At 52.8% G+C, this 18,989-nt stretch overlaps 1 protein-coding gene across 6 annotated transcripts in view; it reads left to right on the top strand.

Annotated features, from left to right (window-relative positions):
- The window catches only part of CAMK1D (calcium/calmodulin dependent protein kinase ID), a 384,708-nt gene that overhangs the window by 139,825 nt on the left and 225,894 nt on the right, over window positions 1-18,989 (top strand). For all 6 annotated transcript variants that reach the window (XM_058282400.1, XM_058282401.2, XM_058282398.2 and 3 more), the window contains exon 2: window positions 9,078-9,209. In XM_058282400.1, the coding sequence (XP_058138383.1) occupies window positions 9,078-9,209 (132 nt within the window). The remainder of the gene's footprint in view (window positions 1-9,077; window positions 9,210-18,989) is intronic.

Here is an 18,989-nt window from a genome sequence, read left to right as displayed (position 1 = left end):
AGCTGCTGTGGAAACCCACTTGTCATTGGGGAGCGTAGCAGTCGACGAGGAAGACAGGGAGTTTTCAGAGAAGAAGAGCTATTTTAATAAGAGTATCCTTGTTCCTAAGCATCAGCTTGCTAAGGTTAAGGATATGGGTCTAATTTCAACCGGTTGAGGAGACATGGGTCCAAATTAATGAAGAGCCTGCATTTTAGATTGTATTTTGAGAAAGCAGCCTTTAATGCTTTCAGCTCAAGCATTAACAGAAACTAATGTATGGCTGACTATGTAATTTCCAAGTTCAGGGTTTTAGAAGGCTCAACTTAGCGAATATATGTTGTATCTGAATTGGATGCCAGTGTACATGTGTGCCTGTTTTTTTTTTTAAAGATTTATTTATTTTATGCCCCCCCACCCCCACCCCATTGTTTGCGTTCGCTGTCTGCTCTCTGTGTCCATTTGCTGTGTGCTCTGTGTCTGTTCATCTTCTCTTTAGGAGGCACCGGGAACTGAACCCAGGGCCTCCCATGTGGGAGAGAGGCGTTCAATTGCTTGAGTTACCTCCACTCCCTGCTTTGTTGTGTCTCTCATTGTGTTTCCCCTTTGGGCCTCCTGTTGCATCATCTTGTTCTATCAGCTTGCCATGCCAAGTCATGTCAGCTCGCTGCCCTGCTTGTCTTCTGCAGGATGTACCGGGAACTGAACCCGGGACCTCCCATGTGGTAGGTGGGTGCTCAGTGACTTGAGCCACAGCCACTTAGACCCATTTGTTCTTGAAGTGTGCAAAAGCAAGACTTCCCTTTCTCTATTGCTTACTTGGCAGAACTTGAAACTTCCATTGGACCTGGCTTTCTCCAGGTCATTGTGCCAAATCAGCACTGCAAAATGTCATCAGTGGTATGCAAATGAGTGAAGATTTTTAGCTAAAGATTCTACCAGAGAGCGCTAATGTCATTTCTCAAAGTGCCTGCTTCCTGCCGGCGGAGTTGCCTAGATGTGGAATTTAACTCCAGTGCTGTTTTTATTTGTTTGGATGGCCTGGTGTCAGTGAGACTACTGTTATGGGAGCGTTTGCAGGCATTTCCTCTCCCCCCCGTTTTAAGAATTGATTCTGCTCTGGAAAAATAGGTCTAAAAAGCACATGTTTATTTCCTAGATGGTCTGAAACGAAATGTCACCAACTTCATTGTTTTTGCATTTAGGTTTTTGCCATTTTCTTCACTGGCCCCCAATAGCACCCTGGACGACCCTGGTGAAAATAGTATGCTCCGTGGAAAAGAACTTTTTAATTTATGGTACGAGCCCTGGGGTGATATCTGTCAGCCCAGTTGTACTTACAAGCATGGCAGTGAGCTGGAGGCAATGCCATTAATAAAGTTAATAACACAATCCATCCGATTTTCATGTAGAATGATTAAAAAGCACAAGAAGGCAGTGATTCCGTGCTGGCTGACGCCGAGCTAATCGGGCAGATCATTTCAGCACCGTCTGATTATTTCACGGCCTAAATTGGGACGGATATTATTTTACCGAGAGGTTGATTTAGTGTACTGCCGTGAATCAAAAGGACAGCTCCTGAATTCCCGATCCTTGTTGAAAATTGGAGGAGTCTTTTTCAGGTTTCACCAAGTCGATCTGACTGACATTTGTGAAGCACCTGAAATGCGCACGTCGCCACAGTCAGTCTGGAGGTTAAATAATGAATATGTTTGTCCGTCTTGTGATTCAATGGCTCTTGTATGAGGAAAGTGTTTATTTTTAAATTGTGGGCTCTTTAGATTTGGAAATTCAGCTCTCAAACATCTGTTTACTTCCTCCTGGCCTGTAATTAGAGTACCCTCCCACCAGGTGATGCCTTGATTTCCTTTGAAACGGGAAAGAAAAGGGAGAAGGAGTCAACTTTTGTAATTTCTACGGTGTATCTTCAGGTGCAGAAATTATTTAACACTTGAAGAATAACGTTTTGTTTGACCCTCCCTGTAATTTGCCATGGACTGAATTTAGATGGAACCTTGGTGTGTTCTTCTAATAGAATAATGGCTTTCTTTGTAATCCCGATAAATACCTTGCCACAACTTGAAAAAAAGGCAATTTTCAAAACCCCGGAATTTTTATTTCTCTCACGCTTGTGCATTTTCTAAAGCCCTTTCATCACTATAAACTTCTGTCCTTGCCGCTTTCCTACTGAATTTTTATGCTTCAAGAGAAACCTTTGAGGTTCTTTGTGCAAAGGCTCACAGAGAAATTTAGAGGAAAACGTTTCCGAGGAGGAGCAGGGTAGCCCTGTTTTCCTCAACGTTGAACGGAAGGTCACCAGACGACCCCAGCTTTTCTCTGACCTGGCTGAGCAGAGGTGCGGAAGGTTCTGTGATTTGGGGGAGGGCCCTCGGCTCCGCCTTGGGCAGTGTGGACGTGGGGAACCAGAGCCACTGCGCTCCTGCCCTTACGGGGAGGCCCCCGAAGGAGCGGGATGGGGTGTTGACTGGGGAAGGGTGAGGGTGAGCCAGGGGCGCCCCAGACCGAAGGGTTCGTGGAGAAGGGGGGGTGCCCTGAGAAAGCCTTCGGAGGGGGCGCCCGAGCTGGGCCCCGGGAGTGGAACTTTACCAAGGAGAGAGAAAAAGGAACGGCATTCTTGGGGGGCAGGGGGCTTGGGCCAGGCTGTGGAAGGACGGAGGATGGCTGTGGGGGAGAGGAGCCTGCAGAGCCGGGGTCAGGCTTCGGATGCCCCGGAAAACTCACCAAGGAGCGTCAGCTCTCCCGCCGACGGGGGCCGCCACCGTCTGAGGCGGGAGCGCGTCCCCACCGCCCTGTTGTGGCGCAGCGGCTCCCGGGGAGGTGGGGAAGGGGCAGGGGGCTTCCTGGGGCAGAGCGCCCCCGAAGAGAAGGAGCTTGTTCCTGGCGGAGAGACCTTTGGAAGCGCCGCGCGCCCGCGATGAGAGCGAGCGGGGAGTGGAAACCCGAGCGAGAGGGCGAGAGGGGCGCGCGGGGCCGCAGGGCGCCTTCCTCGCTGGGGTGGGGGGCGCCCAAGAGGCCGCCCCTGGACCCAGGAGGCCTGAGGCCGCCGGGAAGGGGCGGGAGACGGGAACCCCAAGTTCAGGAGGCCACGGGGGAGGGGTCAAAGCCTCGGGGGACTGGGGTTGTCCAGGGGGGATGTGAGGGGAGAGGGGAGGGCGGGGGACAACACGTGAGGGGTCGCCGGGGCTCGAGCGCGGCGGGAGGTCCAGGGCCCCGGGTGTTGGGACTGGCCGGCCGCGTCCACTCGTGGGCGCTCGGGGAGGAAGCCTGCCTGCAGAGGCCAGAGGGCCCAGCACGCGCTCTCGAGATCCAGATGGAATTGGGCCTGCCCTTCTGTCTACACTCGCAGTACTTGTACTCTACAGCTGATTCCCGTGCCACCTCTCCTGACCCCCATGTATATATATATAGAACCCGGCACCTCGTGGGTGGGAAGCTGGCACTCAACCACTGAGCTGCATGACTCTCCTGAGGTGGTTTCTTCTTTGCTTGTCTGGTTCTTTTTTTTTTTTTCCTTACCAGGCACGGGGACTGAACCTGGGACCTCCCGTGTGGAAGGCAGGTGCTCACCTGCTTTGGCCACATCCGTTTCCCCGTCCCTACTGTTTTTGTAACTGTCGCTCTTAGTCCTGCTTTTGTTCCTGGGGAGTGTCTTCTTGAGTCCTCTGAAGACCGCATGTGCTCCCAGGCCCCCCTTGCCGTCCTCCTCCCTGCCTCCCGTCCCCCCACCTCTCTCCCTCACTCCCTCTCCCCCATCACAGACACATAGCGCTTTGTTGTGTCATTACATTGAAAGTGCCCAAGCTGTTCATTCATGAGGTCCTTTTTTTTTTTTCTTAATGAGCTTTCCTGGAACAGGGAAGTATCTCTAAGTGATTTCTGTTTATTGGAGGAACAATAACAATTTATGCTAATCTCATCCCCTAAAACGGACAGCTTTCCTTGTCTTTGGAAAACTTCAAGAAGGCAGTGCATAGTGTTTGCCTAAAGGATAAAGCCCGGTGGATTTATCTGCACCCTTGAGGGGTCTGACCCCTTGCTGTGTGCCTGGCTCCCCTGGCAAAGCAGCAGCCGCCCAGCATAATACGTTGGAAACAGTGTTGGAGGGGTTGGGAAACCGGAGTTTTATTTTCTGACCCCTACTGGCTTGCACAACTAAGCCTCAGTTTCCTCACCTGTAAGGCAGAGGTGACAGTCACCTCCCTGTCCGTGCGTGGTGGGGTTGCTGTAGGGATAGGGTGAATCCATATATGCCAAAGTGCTTCGCAAGTATCAAGTGGTGCAAAACACTGACACTCCCTTATATATTCATTGTTCCTTGTTTTTTGCGTATTCCATATATTTTTTTTAAGATTTATTTATCTCCCCCTCCTTGTTTGCAGTTGCCGTCTGCTCTCTGTGTCTATTTGTTTTCTCTTGTCTTCTCTTAAGGAGGCACTGGGAACCGAACCTGGGACCTCCCATGTGGGAGGGAGGCACTCAGTCACTTGAGCGACCTCAGCTCCCTCGTTTGTTGTATCTCTCATTGTCTTTCCTCCTAGTGTCTCCTTGTTGCATCATCTTGTTGCATCAGCTCGCCATGCCTGCCCACTGTGCCAGCTCGCTTTCTTGCTTGTCTTTCCCATGAGGACGGGAACCGAACCTGGGATCTCCCATGTGGTGGGTGAGTGCTCAGTTGTTTGAGCTACATCCACTTCCCTGGATTCCGTGTTTGCAAGTTGCCTACTTGCTAAAATTTATTCCTAAGCCCAACTCAATACTCCCGGCCCTTTTGCAGCCATTCGCAGACATGCTTAGGGTGGTGAAAGTTTTGAGTTGCCTGACGTACAGCTGAGGTCAAATGAGGTGACACTCTGCTTTCTTGTTTCAGCTGTAGACATGTGTGTTTTTTTGCAGTAGACGCAGTGTGGTGTTTCTCGTAGTTTTTCTTTCTCTTGGTGATTTTGTGACTAGAAACGGCCCCCCAGCGTAGTGCCGAAGTGCGGTCTTGTGTTTGTGAGCACAAAAAGGCCGTGGATGTGCCTCGCGGAGAAAACGTGCCCGTGAGATAAGCTTCGATCAGGCACGCGTTCTAGGCTGTTGGCCGTGCGCTCAATGTCGATTAACCAACAGTGTGTGTAAGACGAGGAGTCTTTGAACAGACGAAACAAGGCTCCTTGTCGACCAGTTGAGGAAAACACGACCCGAGCTCGCGGGACCTAACCCCCGTTTCCCCGGGAAGCTGCAGCGCGGTTTTCGTTAATTCTTTACTCACGGCAGCTTTGTGGAGCCGTACTGCTGTGAATAATGAGAATCGACTGTAATTTCCTTTTCCTTTAGAGCAGTAATGAGGGTAAAGATTTTTTTTTTAATGTGTCCATCCCCAGGCCAAGCCGTTGAGTGGAGCCGGTCTGAGAAGATGAGAGGGTGGCCTTGGCTTTGTGACTTTCCTCGGAAACCGTTGGTGGACATGCCCGGGGCCACGGGTCTGCCCTCGGCCCTGCCCGGGCCCCTGTGGTGGCACATTTTCTAGAGCCCGTGGCTGCTTAGCTCTGGGAACCCTGCGCAGGCCTGTACGCCCCTGCCCGCCCTCCCCAGGGACCCATACTCAGCCCGTCCCACGGCGCGTGCCCCCGCGGCCAGGGACAGAGAGCCCCTGGTCCGAGCACGCCCGCCTCCCCTCTGCGTGGCTCCTGCAGCAGCCCTGTGGGCACCTCCAGTCCCCCCCCGTCCTTTCTTGACTGGTCAAGGCTTACTTTACATGGACACCTCTTTTCTCACTGTTTTCCAAGGAGCGCGTGGGAGCACCTTCTCCCGAGGCGTCCCGCTGTCCTTACTGAAGGCGGTGGATTGGCGGAGTATCTCCCTGCGCGGCGCCAGCCTGTTCGGAGGCAGGGGCTGTGGCTGCGCGCAGCATGGAGGCAGGGACAGAGCAGGGTCTGGCGGCAGACGCCCGTTCAGGGCTCTCTGCTCCTGAAAAACAGGCTTCGTAAAGCCGACAGGCGCGAGAAGACACTGGTGTCCGAGCTTTGGGGTGCAGGTGACAGAGGAAGCGTCGGGGCTAAAATCGCTGGCAACCTGGGCTTCCTCCCGGGCGTCCTTGTTCCCCGAGATACTGCTTGTCCCCCTGCCCAGAGGACTGCTGAAAGGAGGGGTTCCCACCCCATGGGTCTTCCCACCTGGTAACTCTCTGGGGAGGTGACCCCCTAGGTGAGGTGAGTGGGCTTAGGGAGAGCCCCTGAGGTTGTGGGAACAGGCTTTCTTGGGTGAAAGCACTTGGCGGTGACCAGGTGTCTTTGGGAATGTCTGATCTGTACTGTGTCCCTTGAGGGGTTTATTTATTCATTTTTCAGTTTCCTTATTGATTTGCTTGTTTATATTAAATAATTATCATTCAACAATACTGGGGGAAGTGGCTGTGGCTCGAGCAATTGAGCTCCTGCCTACCACATGGGAGGTCCTGGGTTCGGTTTCTGGTGCATCCTGAGGAAGACGAGTAAGACAGCAAGCTGGCATAATGGGCTGGCATGGCGAGCTAATGCAACAGGATGACCCAACAGGAGACACAAGGAGGAAAACATAATGAGAGATACAACAAAGCAGTCAGTGGAGGTGGCTCTAGAGATTTGGTGCCTCCCTTCCTCATGGGAGGACCAGGTTCAGTTCCCAGGGCCTCCCAAAAAGGAAGATGTGCACACAATGAACAGACACAGCAAGCGCGAACGACGAGGGACGGGGAGAAATAAATAAAATAAGTAAATTTTTAAAACAAACACAACAAACCAATACTGGTTGGAGGAGGTTTAGGCTCCACCTGTGGCATACAGCGTCCCGAGGGGAGAACGCTTATGTGGCTAGTGTTTCATGGATCTCGTGCAGATCCTCGTTCTGAATTTTCCGTCTGGTTGCTTTGTGGAACCACCACCTCCTGCCCCTCCAGACTGCAAAGGTGGATGCGCGTCTCTTCACGCTGCGCCGACACACGCTGTGTCAGGTGGGAGCGGAGGCCCCTCGCTGGGAGGGCTTTTTAAGCCCCTGGTCTTCCTCCGGCCTGAGTTGGGTTGTGGGTCTCGGGCTGACAGGCCGGGCGCTGGGCCGGCCCTCGCCCCTGGCAGAGCCCCCCTCTCTCCCTCTGGCCCTGAGGCCCTGGAGCCGGGGGGACGTCGGTGCCCCCGACGCTTGCCTCAGATTCCGGGGGTTCGTCCGGAACGGCGCCGAGGCCCGTGGAGCGGCCTCCGTGCCCAGGGCCCCTCTGGGCTGGAGAAGGATTGAGCGGGGCCTTCGCCCCCTGGGCTGCCGCGACAGAATGCCCCGGACCGGGGACTGCGAGCGGCAGGAGGCCCTTCCCTCCCGGGTCTGGAGCAGGGAAGTCCAGCACGGTGTGGGCAGGGCCGTGGCTCCTCACACGCCTCTGGGGAGTGTCCTTGCTTGCCCTCCGGCTCCGGAGCTGCCGCGGTTGGAGCGGGTGCAGCCCTTCTCCGTCCCCCCGTGCCCGTCTCCCTCCGCTTCTCTGCCTGTGTCTCCTCTCCTCCAGACATACCTGTTGTACCATATCAGGGCCACCCCAACTCCCTGGACTCCCCCTAACTGACACCATCCACAGTGACCTGCCGGGGAACGGGGCGTTAGGAGCTGAGCAGACCTTTGGGGAGGGGGCGCCTTTCAGCCACAGTCCCCTGGTGCCTCCTGCGCCCGGTGGGCACGAGCAGCCGAGGGGCGGGCTGGGTGGCCCAGGCACCTGCTTCTGCTCCGGGTCCGGAGGGGATTTCAGCTCCTGCCCGAGTGTGGTCCTGGCGCCCTGCTGGCGTGGGAGGAGGGGGCAGGCGGGGGGCCCCGAGGCACCGGCCCGGGGGCCCGCTGACCGCAGGGGCCTCGGGGGGCACGTGGGCTCCCCAGACCTGAGGGCCCGGGTGGCACGTCCCGGTTGCCCTGCGGCGCTGACGTCCTGGTTCCAAGGAGGCGAGCGCCCGCCCGAGCGCCCGCGCCCTGTGCTGTGCGTGCTGGTGGTTTGGTTTGCAAAGACCCACTCTCCACTGGACACTGGCGGTAAGGGCGACATAACGGGGCCAGGCCCCCGCCTGTCGCCGGCTCGCCCTTCGTTGCCTTCCTGCCTATCTGTGAGATTCATCCAATGTCCCGAGATTTGCTGGGATGAAAGGGCCTGTCAGGAATCTCGAAACGTGAGTTTTGCTTTCTGGTCGCCTTTGCGGGGCGCTGATGATGACCTCAGATGGCCGCGGACTCTCTCTGCGAACGTCTCCTGGGAGCCTGGCTGCTCGTCCAGGCGATGGTTGTCCCCGTTCAGCAGGGGCGGCGGGTCGTAGGAGACGCGGCCACCCCGGGGGCGTCCAGGGCCCTCACGTGGGCCGATGTGCGCGGGTGCGTTTCTCTGCGTAAAGAAGCTTGGCCGCTGTGTCCTTGGGCTACGCGTGTTTCTTCCCACTGGAAAGGCCGACGAGAATCATTTCCACGTGTCCGCGTCATGGGTGACCCGTGAGCAGCTTTCGGTTTTCTCTTAGGACTTTCTCATGGTGTATGAGCTTGTCGAAAGCTTTTAATTAAGGATCGAAGGGGTTCTCGTGAGTGTCCCGCGATTTAAATTAATGTGTCAACACCTTCACCTAACTTTTATAATATGCGTATAAAAATACGTATCTGTGCACTTTTTCCCTTTTTAAAAAATACTTTAAAAATTCAAAAAAAACCTTACATTACATAAATGTTGCATAAACAATGTAGGGGGTTCCCTTGTGCTCCACTCTCTACCCCTCCCGCACTTTCCCACATCAACAACGTCCTTCTTCAGTGTGGTGCATTCGTTACAATCGATGAACACACATGTTTTCATGTATGTAATGGATCAGAAATGAAAATTATACTTCCCTTGAAAAGTGGCTACTAACGTTTGAACGTTTGCTAAGGGGGAAAAAAACAATACTTTCGGTAGGGAATGATGCCGGATGAAACGCAACGGCTACACTTGCTCCTTGTGTTTGTCGTTACTATTACCGAAGCTGTGGTTGCGGGGCTGGGGGAGCCTTCTGGAAACCCCAAAGTCTGGAATCTAAGCCGCTTCTCCTTCTCCCACTCTTTCTTCGCAGTGGGGCATTTTCCGAGGTGGTTTTAGCCGAAGAGAAAGCAACTGGGAAGCTGTTTGCGGTGAAGTGCATCCCTAAGAAGGCGCTGAAGGGGAAGGAGAGCAGCATCGAGAACGAGATCGCCGTCCTGAGGAAGTGAGTGCCCGGGGAGCGCTGGCCGCCTTCGGGCTGCCGGAACCTTCTCTCCACGGGGGGCCTGCCCGCGGACCTCCCGGAGGCCCCTGCGCCCTCGGAATGCGGCCGGGGTGGGGTGGGGCCTCTGCGCAGTGGCTGAGGGTTGTGCGTGTTTTCGAGGGCTTTCCGCAGCCCTGGTCTCTTAGGACACGCGTGTCGGCCGAGTGGGTGTCGAGAGGGCGCCGCGGTCAGGCGGGCGTCCTGGGTGGGAATCGAGGCCTGTGTGCCTCGGGCTGGTGGCCGAGCTCCCCGTCTCCCCTGGGGGTGGTAAGACTGACCCCGCGGGAGCCTCTAAGGGTTAAGGGAATTTAAGTTTTACTCCCCACATCTGTGAGACCCAGAACCAAATCCTGTCCACGCCAGGGATGATCTCTGGTTAGTGAGTTCAGCCACCCCGTTCCGCCACGTCTCCCACGTTTGGGGGAACGGACCCATATATATATGGCAGCTGCTTCTGCGTGTTTGGACCGTATCTGAGCAATGTGCTGTGGGAATGTTGATTTACTATTAATGCAGGATGTTGGCAATATCCTTCAAATTTTTGGGGTTTGGAATCAGCGCAAAGAAGCCCCGTATACAGATAAGCAGAGCAGAGCGGGAGCCGGGCTGGCAGGACCTCAGCACAGAATCCCCTGCTCCCTGCCTTGTCACCGAGCGACCCGTGTCTCCCGCGGCCTGCCCCTCTGGAACCCACAGTGCCGCCCCTGCACGGCCCTTACTGCTTGAGTGCCCGTCCAGGCCCTGGTCATAGGGTCAGTGCGTCCTGTTCTGACCGGGCTCCAAGAGAAAGCCTGCGGCAGACGAGCCGTGCCTTCTGGAACAATCTGGCCGCGACGGGAAATGCTTATTTGTTTGGTTCGTTTTTCTCGGTTCTCTGGGTTGCCTATTAGAGACCCAGAGAGCCTCAGACTGTCCTGTGGAGGAGCCCACGAGGTGATTACACGGAAGAGAATTTGGGAAAACAAATCACTCCAAGTCCATTAGCCTCGCGCAGGAAAACAGGGTGTGAAGGTAACATGTATTTAAATTGCTCATTTTCCAACATGAAATCCGTCCTCGGAGAGAGGGGTATTTGCTGGTGACATCAAGCCGCACACGGGTTGCAGATATTTGACATTTTCGATGGAATTCTGGAAGCCCAGAGCCTCCCAGAGGTTCTCTGTTGGGTCGGGGGGCTGCTGGGCGGCCGCTGTGAGTCAGGGGTGGGTCTTTATTTTTATGTGACGCCCTGTGGGCTTAGAAGTGAAAGTGCTGGAGACATAGGTTTCTCCTCTTAGTGCTGATTCTGATCTTGGTGGGCAGGAGGCGTGGAGGTAGATGCCTGAGCCAGTCTTGCTTTGTGCCAGACGTTCTGCCTTAATGAGCGTCTGCCCTCCAACGACGCAGACAAAGGGACAGCACACTTAGAACCAGGGAGGCCGGGGATGTGGAGTAACTTGTTTTGATCGCTCCTCACTGCCAGCTGTTAGAGCGCTTTTTCCTTCAGGAAAATAGAAAGAAATATCTCTCAGGGGATGAGAAATTGATGTATCTCCTGTTCGGATTTATTTTTTTGGTGCTCTGCACACAATTTACAAGTGGGAGAAGAGGCAGTGCCACAGTGTATATGCAAGTGTTACGTGTTCAAGGAGCGTGATGCGTGCAACCTACGGATGGATAGATGGATGGATGGATAGCTAGAGAGATGGATGGCTAGATAAAATGACACTTCAAATGGGGCAAGATGTTTAAATTGGCAGCTCTTGGCATCTGGGGTTGGTATGTTGGAGTTCTCTTTTTGGGTTTTGTATTATTTTTACAACTGTTCTGTACGTTTGAAATGATTTCAAAATAAAAAGTTTAAGAAGGAAGAAAAAGAGGCAGGTCCACATCATAAGCAACAGAAAGCAGAGCAAAATGACCTGTAAAGAACACAGTCGGGATCCACCTTTAGATGGCCCTCGCAGGGCACTCCTTCCTTCAGCAAGTACTTATTGAATTCCCACCGTGTGCCAGGCATCACTGGGGGGCACCGGGCTTCAGAAGACAAGAAGAAGTTCTCGCCCTCAGGGAGCTCACAGTTTTGTCACTAAATTCGTACAGTGGAGTTTTAGAGGCTGTGATAGACGGATGAGCAGGGCCTCGAGGTAGGCGGGGCGGGCGAGAGGAGAGGTTTCATGGCATAAGAGCGAGACGTGGAGCATGTCCTGCTGCTGCAGGGCCCCAGAGGGACAGCACGGCTGGAAGGAGCAGCCCACACGAAGGCGAGGAGAGCGGACTGTCCGGGTGCGCAGAGAACCCCAAGGGGGGTTCAAGGCGAGCTACGGGGAGATCTGAATCAGAGACGGAAGATTGCAGGGGGCTGGGTCTCCCCTTGGACTTGAACTTCATCTTGTGGACAGGGTGGCACCATTGAAGGGCTTTGAATGAAAGGAGACATTTGATCAGGTCGGTTTCATGGGGATTATGCAGGGCAGATGGGGGGGGCAAGACTTGCTACATGGAGAAGAGTTAAGAAGCATTGGGGGAGGTTCCAGTTGAGAGGTGAAGCAGCAGCCAAGGGCAGCAGCGGTTCTGGGGCTGGGAGGCAGGAGACAGACAAGGGGGGTGTGAACAAAGTGGAACCCCGAGGACTTCGGGATTCGGTCTCTGCCCTGGGTGACAGAGTGGAACACGGCTCCGTTGGCCGAGAGGGGAAATCCAGAAGGACAGGTGCGTTCTGATCTGCACTCGAGAGGCCCGCGGGATGTCAGATGGAGCCGACCAGAGCGGTGGCCTGGCCAGGACTGGAACTCAGCCGAGAGCTGGGCTTGCTGGGTGTTCGCGTTTCCAGAAACAACGTAAAAAAAAGTCTTGACCCTTTCCATCCCTTGCCAGTGGGGACCTGTTTCATTCTGAATTCTTTCCTGGAGTCGTGGACTATTTGTACATTTCTGTTCTATTTTTCACCCAAGTTGACCTCCTCCTGCATGATGCGGGCTTTATTGCCGGGTGAGAGATTTATTTATTTCATTGGATTAAAGTAACGTGGAGCTAATATATCCTTAAGGATATCTTTGTGTTTGCTCTGAAAATACTTCCAAAATGATTTTCTCCTTGATAAGAGGATATTAAATCAAGCTTGGCGGGAAGAAAAGTGACAAGCAGGCTGTTGCTAGGCAGTAGAGAGAACCGCTGCTCTGGCTCTGGCATTCATTGTGCTTGATCTCTGGGGTTCAGCAGGCGTTTTCCCAGACGGAATGGTTTCCCAGGCTCCCGCGGACGGAGTATTTCATGTGTTATGGAATTCAGTATCAGTGTTAAACACGAGAGGTGGATTATAGAGCTTAGAGCGTCCGTGGTATTATTTGCCTTGAGGGCCGAGCGCACTCAAATCTAATTTTGAGGCAACACATACAGAGCTTTTGGGGAAGCAGAAAAGGCAAAAATAAACCCGGTCTGCCTTTAAATGAGGATGAGAGGGAGGGAAGCAGGTGCTTGCAGCAGGAAGTTGGGGGACAGGGAGAAGCAAAACAGCTGTAGCCAGAGCAGCTCTTTTACTGACGGGTGGGGAAACTGAGGCCCAGGTGGGTGACAGAGGCGCTGTCTGCGTGAGATGTGCCCTCGAGCCCCCCCTGCCCCTCGGCTGGCTGCTGGTGGGCAGGTGAGGCTGCCTCGCCCGGGTCTCGTCTCTCTGGGTACCGCAGGGGGGTCTCCGGCCGGCCGCCCCTGCCTCTTCGTCTACAGCAGCGGTTCTCAACCCCTGCTGCACCTTCAAGCCCCCTGGACACGGGTCAGAACACTGTGATGCCCAGACCCCATCCCGGGCCAGCTGGGCTAGAGCTGGAGGTCGCGGCCGGCGTCGGGGGCTCCCAGCCCTGGGTGATCCTAACCCGCATCTGTCGTTGAGAACGGCCGCTCTAGGGCCGCCGCCTCCTGTCTCACCTCCCGGCGCTGAAGAGGCACTTCATGTGTCCCGGAGCCACACACGTGCACACACATGTGCACGTACATGCATGTACACACTTGTGCGTGTGCATGTACATACGTGTGCACACGCAGACGCTCCCCGGACGAGGCTTCCTTTAGGTGAGAGGTTTCATTGAGGGGCACCGGCTCAAGCGTGGTCCCTTGAAAAACCCACGTGGTCCCTTGTCACTCCACGGAGGTGAGCGGAACTGAGACCGTGCTCTCACCAGTGGGGAGCAGGCTCATTCCCCGAGGGGGCTGGAGCTGGGGGTGAGGGCAGGGGCTGGGCTGGGAACCCCTGGGGAAGAGGGCGACCTGGCTTCTAAGTTCAGGCACCCGATGCGTTGCAGGCTGGAGCCTGGGCGTGGCAGTCGTGGTGGCCTGAGGTCAGGGTGGGTAGCCCTGGGGTAAGGCGACCCAGAAGCCTGTGTGTGGGGTGGCAGCGCAGGGAGGCCGAGCCTGCTCCTGGCTCTGGCTAATTCTCTGGCTGTCTTAGACCAAAGACATTTTTCCCAAGCGCAAAAAACTAGAGAGGCAGCCACCCGAGGAAAGAGAGCCGGCTTGGTGCTAAGTGCTGGCCTCCAAGGGCAGCGCCTGTGCCGCTGAGCGCACTGCAGTGGCTGCCTCTGCTCCCTCTGGCCGTCCACTTGCTCACGTCACCGCCGTGTGCCCGTTTGTTGGGTGTGCTGGACAGACATACCCTTCGGTAGAAAGTCATTGGTTCAGGGCGAGGGAGACCGCTTTTCACGGACTGCAGTGGCTGCTCCTTGAGTTTCTCCTACCCCCCTCCTGCTTTGTAAGGGTCTGCTCGGCTCCCTGGGAGTTGATGCTCTCTGCAAAGGAAGTGTTGGATTTGGCACAGGCAGAAAGTGCAGAAGGCAATGGCTCAACGACAACAAGAAGGGAGGCATGGATGTCTTTTACCATCCTAGAACCTTTGGCCCCTTGAGTTTGACCAAAAAAAAAAAAGCAGTTCAAGTCACACCGCAGTTGAGCTGTTCGGTGGTGGTTTTTGCGGTGGTGGCGTGTGGTTGAAGCCAAAGCCTCGCCCATCTTCGAACCCGCAGGCGTGGAGCTGCCTGCTGCGGGCCCCAGGCCCCTGGACGCTCGCCCGGCCCGGCCAGGCTCTGTGGGCGGGGGGACGGTCCTCCTCGCGGCCCTGCCAGAGGCCGGAGGGAGTCGCGTGGGCCATTGCCTTTCCCAGTTCGCACTCGCCCTGGCTATTTCTGGTCGTATTTGGTGGCCGTTGTTCATTTTGCTCCAATGCTGGGCACTCGTATAAGAAGAAATCGAGATCGGTATGATGCCAGTGCAAACTTGGGAGCCAAGAGAGGACCCGACTGGAGCTTCGGGGGGCTGTGGCGCAGGGCTCTTTCCATACCAGGTGACTGGTGAACGTTGTTAATTGGACCTGAGGTCCAGACTCAACATGTTTTTATTACTTCCATCAGTTTCTGGGACATGACTTATAGAACTCCATGAACTACAGGAAAAGGAAGTTGGCTTTCTCCCTTATTCAAAAGGGGTGTTCTAGCTGGCTCGGATGTGGGCGTGAGCTTCTCTCTCCCATGGCCACCTATGCCTGGCCCCCCCCCCCCCCCCCCCGCCGCTTCCCAGCCATTGCATTAAGTGCATCTCTGGTGGACCAGCTTTTCTCCCTTCTTCGGACCTTTCCCCTGTGGTGCTCCGCAAAGTAGTATATAAATGTGCGTCAATTCCCAAATGCCACCTGGTGGGTGAAGTCCCCTCCCTTTGGAAAACACAGCCCCTTGGTGAACCACCTCTTTCTAGTTTCCGCCCCCCCCCCCCCCCCCCGCCGCCATGCTACAGACTCGTTCCTGGAAAGGAATGGGTGCTGTCCTCTGCTTTCCCTCCTGTCCTTCCCTGCTTCAGTTTGAGACTCGTCAGCATTTCACCCTTGCTTGTCCTTGTCTCCACATGGAATGGTTCCCTCTGAGAGCCTATGGCACCCCGTGTGCTGCTGTCACTCCTGACGTTGCCTTGTGATGTCTGCTTGCTGAGGTCCTGGGCTCCCCAAATCCGGCAGGGAAGGCTGAGCCCTGAACTAAGGGCAGGGACGGTGAGGATGGAGACAAGGGGTGGGGGGCAGTTCAAGTGATGTTAGGGAGGGTGGACATTGAGACTTCAGCACTGATGAGGTGCAGAGGGGTTAGGGGAAAGCAGGCTTCCCCGGCTTTGATGGCCATCTGGACAGCTGGTCAACCAGCCAGTATGGGGCCTTTAGAAGAGGGGGTGGGTTGAAAGGAAGATGACCCTCCTGTGGCAACAGAGGGAACATTTTAAATCTAGTCTGGTTGTGCCTGCCACGTTTTATACTATATATATATATATATATATATATATATATATATATATATCACTCTGTAGATATTTAGTGTACTTGAAGAAAAATGTTTTAGAAATGCTTTTTAGAAACTCAGTTATTTGCATGCTGTTTCATCTAATCTAATTATTTACTTGGAGAGTTAAGCTCTTGTGTAGACTCCTTGGTGGTTTAAATTCTTCTAATAATGTCTCTTGGCAAATATTTTCCTTCCTTCTGTAAACTTACCCAGCTAATGATTTATACAAATTTCCCTTAAATGAGTCCAACAGAAGTATATGGATATCTTGTAGACTAGTATTTGTAAAAAGCCAGAATAACTTACTTTGGAGGATCATAATACATGAAAGTTTAAGGGTCAAGGAGTCTTAAGAAAGACTAGGATGGTGAATATAGAAAAAGATGTAAATATATAGCAGAGGTTTTTTTTTTGTTTTTTTTTTTTAATTTATATTACACTTGAAATTGTGTCCATTTTGTCATCTGCATGGTCTTGGTGTTATTATGAATAGATAAATTATTTTAGTGTAGTGCTTTATTTGGATTCACTGTCTAGTTTTATACTCCACATGGAGTGATTGATAAATTTCATTTCATGTCCTTGAAGTCCAGGATTTCCATTTGCATGGTTTAAAACATCGTTGACCATTTTTCTGCCTTTTCTCCCTAAGCCCTGCCTGATCTAAAGTTAGTCCGGGGCCAGGTTTTGGGGAAATCTACCATTGAATAAATTGTTTCTAAAAAGAGTAGTTCCATGGGATTTGATAAATCTAATATCCATATTTCAGCCATTTGCATTTTTCCTTTGTGAGGTTTTTTTTTTTTTTTAAAGATTTATTTATTTTTATTTATTTAATCCCCCCCCCCCCCGGTTGTCTGTTCTCTGTGTCTGTTTTGCTGCGTCTTGTTTCTTTGTCCGCTTCTGTTGTCATCAGCGGCAGGGGAAGTGTGGGCAGTGCCATTCCTGGGCAGGCTGCACCTTCCTTTGCGCTGGGCGGCCCTCCTTACGGGTGCACTCCTTGCGCGTGGGGCTCCCCTGTGCGGGGGACACGGGGTTTGAACCGCGGACCTCCCATGTGGTAGGCGGACACCCTAACCACTGGGCCAAGTCTGTTTCCCCCTTTGTGAGGTTTTGAAAAACAGTCTTGATTGTAGGATGTGGACATATGGCACTTATCACTTGGAAATCCAAATGCACACAGAGATATTTGTTACATGCAGAGTGCTGTGATAGACATGGTGTTTGGTTCTTGCTGAAGGCTACAAAGGTGATGTAATAAATAGATATATACACACATATACACAAATTTAAATACATTTCAGGTTTTTATATCTTTTCTCTGAAGAGCAAAAAATGCTTTTGCTTAATTCAGCCCATGTATCGACAAGGCTGTCAGGAATCTTCCCTCCAGGGCACCAACTAAGATCAGGCAGGTGAAGCAGTGGAAGACAGCTTGGCGCTTCCTCAGAAAGTTAAGTGTAGAACTATCATATGACCTGGCAATCCTACTACTAGGTATGTGCCCCAAAGAATTAAAAGCAGGGAATCTAACTGATATTTGCACACTCATGTTTGTAGCGGCATTATTCACAGTTGCCAAAAGATGGAAGTACCCAGGTGTCCATCCACCCAGTGAATGGATAAACAGAACGCAGTATATACAGACGATGGAATAGTATTCAGCCACAAAAAGGAATGAAATCCCAATACATACGATAATGTGGGTGAACCTTGAGGAGATCATGTTGAGTGAAATGAGCCAGACACAAAAAAGACAAATGCTGTATGATTTCTCTAAGAAATAATTAGAGTAAGCAGATTCATAGAGTTAGGATCTAGAATATAGATTACCAGGGAATGAGGTGGGGATAGAAAATAGGGAATTAGGGCTTAAAATGGGCACAGTTCCCATTTGGAACAATGGGAATGTTTTGGTAATGGATAGTGGTGATGGCAGCACAGCCTTGTGAAGGCAATTAACAGCACTTAAGTGTATATCTGAATATGGTAAAAGGGGACATGTTAGGTTGTATGTATGGTAATAGAATAAAATAAAAAAAAAAAAAGAGTTCATGGAACTGCACACATGGAAGTGACCCCTAAGTGAAACCATGTACCACAGTTAATAGTCGAGATGTGCGTTCATCAGTTGTAACAAATGTTCCACACCAGAGCGAGGTGTTAATAATAGGGCGGCATATGGGCCCCCTGAGTTGTATGCGTGATTTTTCTGTGAATGCAGAACTTGAATAATTAAAAACAAAATTAGAAGGTAAGACGTGAAAAACTGCGGTGCATTTTAATGGACTCTGAATCTTCTGTATCACCGCTCATTATCCTACTCTGAGAGCTCTGGAATTCTTTGTGAGAGAGGTAAAAGCAGAAACTATTTTGCCCATTTTGGGGAGCCAGAAACTGAGCCATGGAGTGTGGAATTCGGGGGTGCTGGGGAGAGAGCCGGGAGCTTACCCGCAGAGCTCTTCTCTATCGCGATTATTCCAGCTTTCCTTCCTTCCATTAGGAAATCACTGTGGGAACTTTGGCTATTCTGGGAACAACTTAAAAGAAACTCAAGCCATATTGCTTCCAACAAATGATATGGAATAGGTGTCGGTTGAGTAAATGAAAAGACTCGTAGCTTCAAAATCAGAATTCAACTTTTTGCCCCAACCCAGGCTACTGAAATCCAGAGCAATTGATATCTATCCTTTGGGATCCTGAATCCAGATATTTTTCCTTTGTCATAATTTAGAAACTAGCAGGGAACGCTGTAAGCATTGCTTCATTTCATCCTCAGCATCAAACCAGGAAGTGCCCATTATTATACAGAAGAGAAACTTAGGCTGAATGAAGAAATTTCTGGAGGCCTTGGAGCTAGGAATGGGCAGGGCAGGAAGTCAGCACAGGTCGCTTTCCCGTGCACGCTGACCCACCTGGCTCTCTGTGTTCTGTCCGTGAGAGGGGTCCACGTACTCTCGGCCTGGGGAGAGCCCACCTCAGCGAGCTGGGATATGTCTCGTTGTGGCCTCCACCACTGCAGGATAAAAACCGGTGGAGCCCCCAACTCCAGCTCCTGAACTTACCTCCTGACCACGTCAAAGCCGTGGGACCTTGGACACGCTGTTGCCTCTCGGCGCCTCTGGTTTCCATGACACGGGCTGCTCTTGGTCCTTGCCTCAAATAGGTGGTGAGAGGATGGAAGAGTCAGCACGACAAGGCGATCAAACAGGGCCTGCCCCGCCACGGAGCTCTCTGGAGGTTTGCAGCTTGTAGAATTATTCTTTGCTGGGGGACACCTCGTCCCACAGTGGAGCAGGGAGGAGGAGCCTTCCAGAAGTTACATTACACGTTAGGCACTGGCGCTCCGTGGCGTCCCCGGTGGAGCGCCGTGTCACAGGAACCGCTGCCAGCACCGCTGAGCTGCCCTCTCCCGGCGGAGCGGACCACAGCGATTGCACCCAACGTCCAG

The sequence above is a fragment of the Dasypus novemcinctus genome, chromosome 20 (genome assembly GCF_030445035.2).
Source record: "Dasypus novemcinctus isolate mDasNov1 chromosome 20, mDasNov1.1.hap2, whole genome shotgun sequence".
Classification (NCBI taxonomy): Eukaryota; Metazoa; Chordata; class Mammalia; order Cingulata; family Dasypodidae; genus Dasypus; species Dasypus novemcinctus.
Note: the sequence above shows the minus strand (reverse complement) of the source record. Positions and strands in the feature narration are given on the sequence as shown.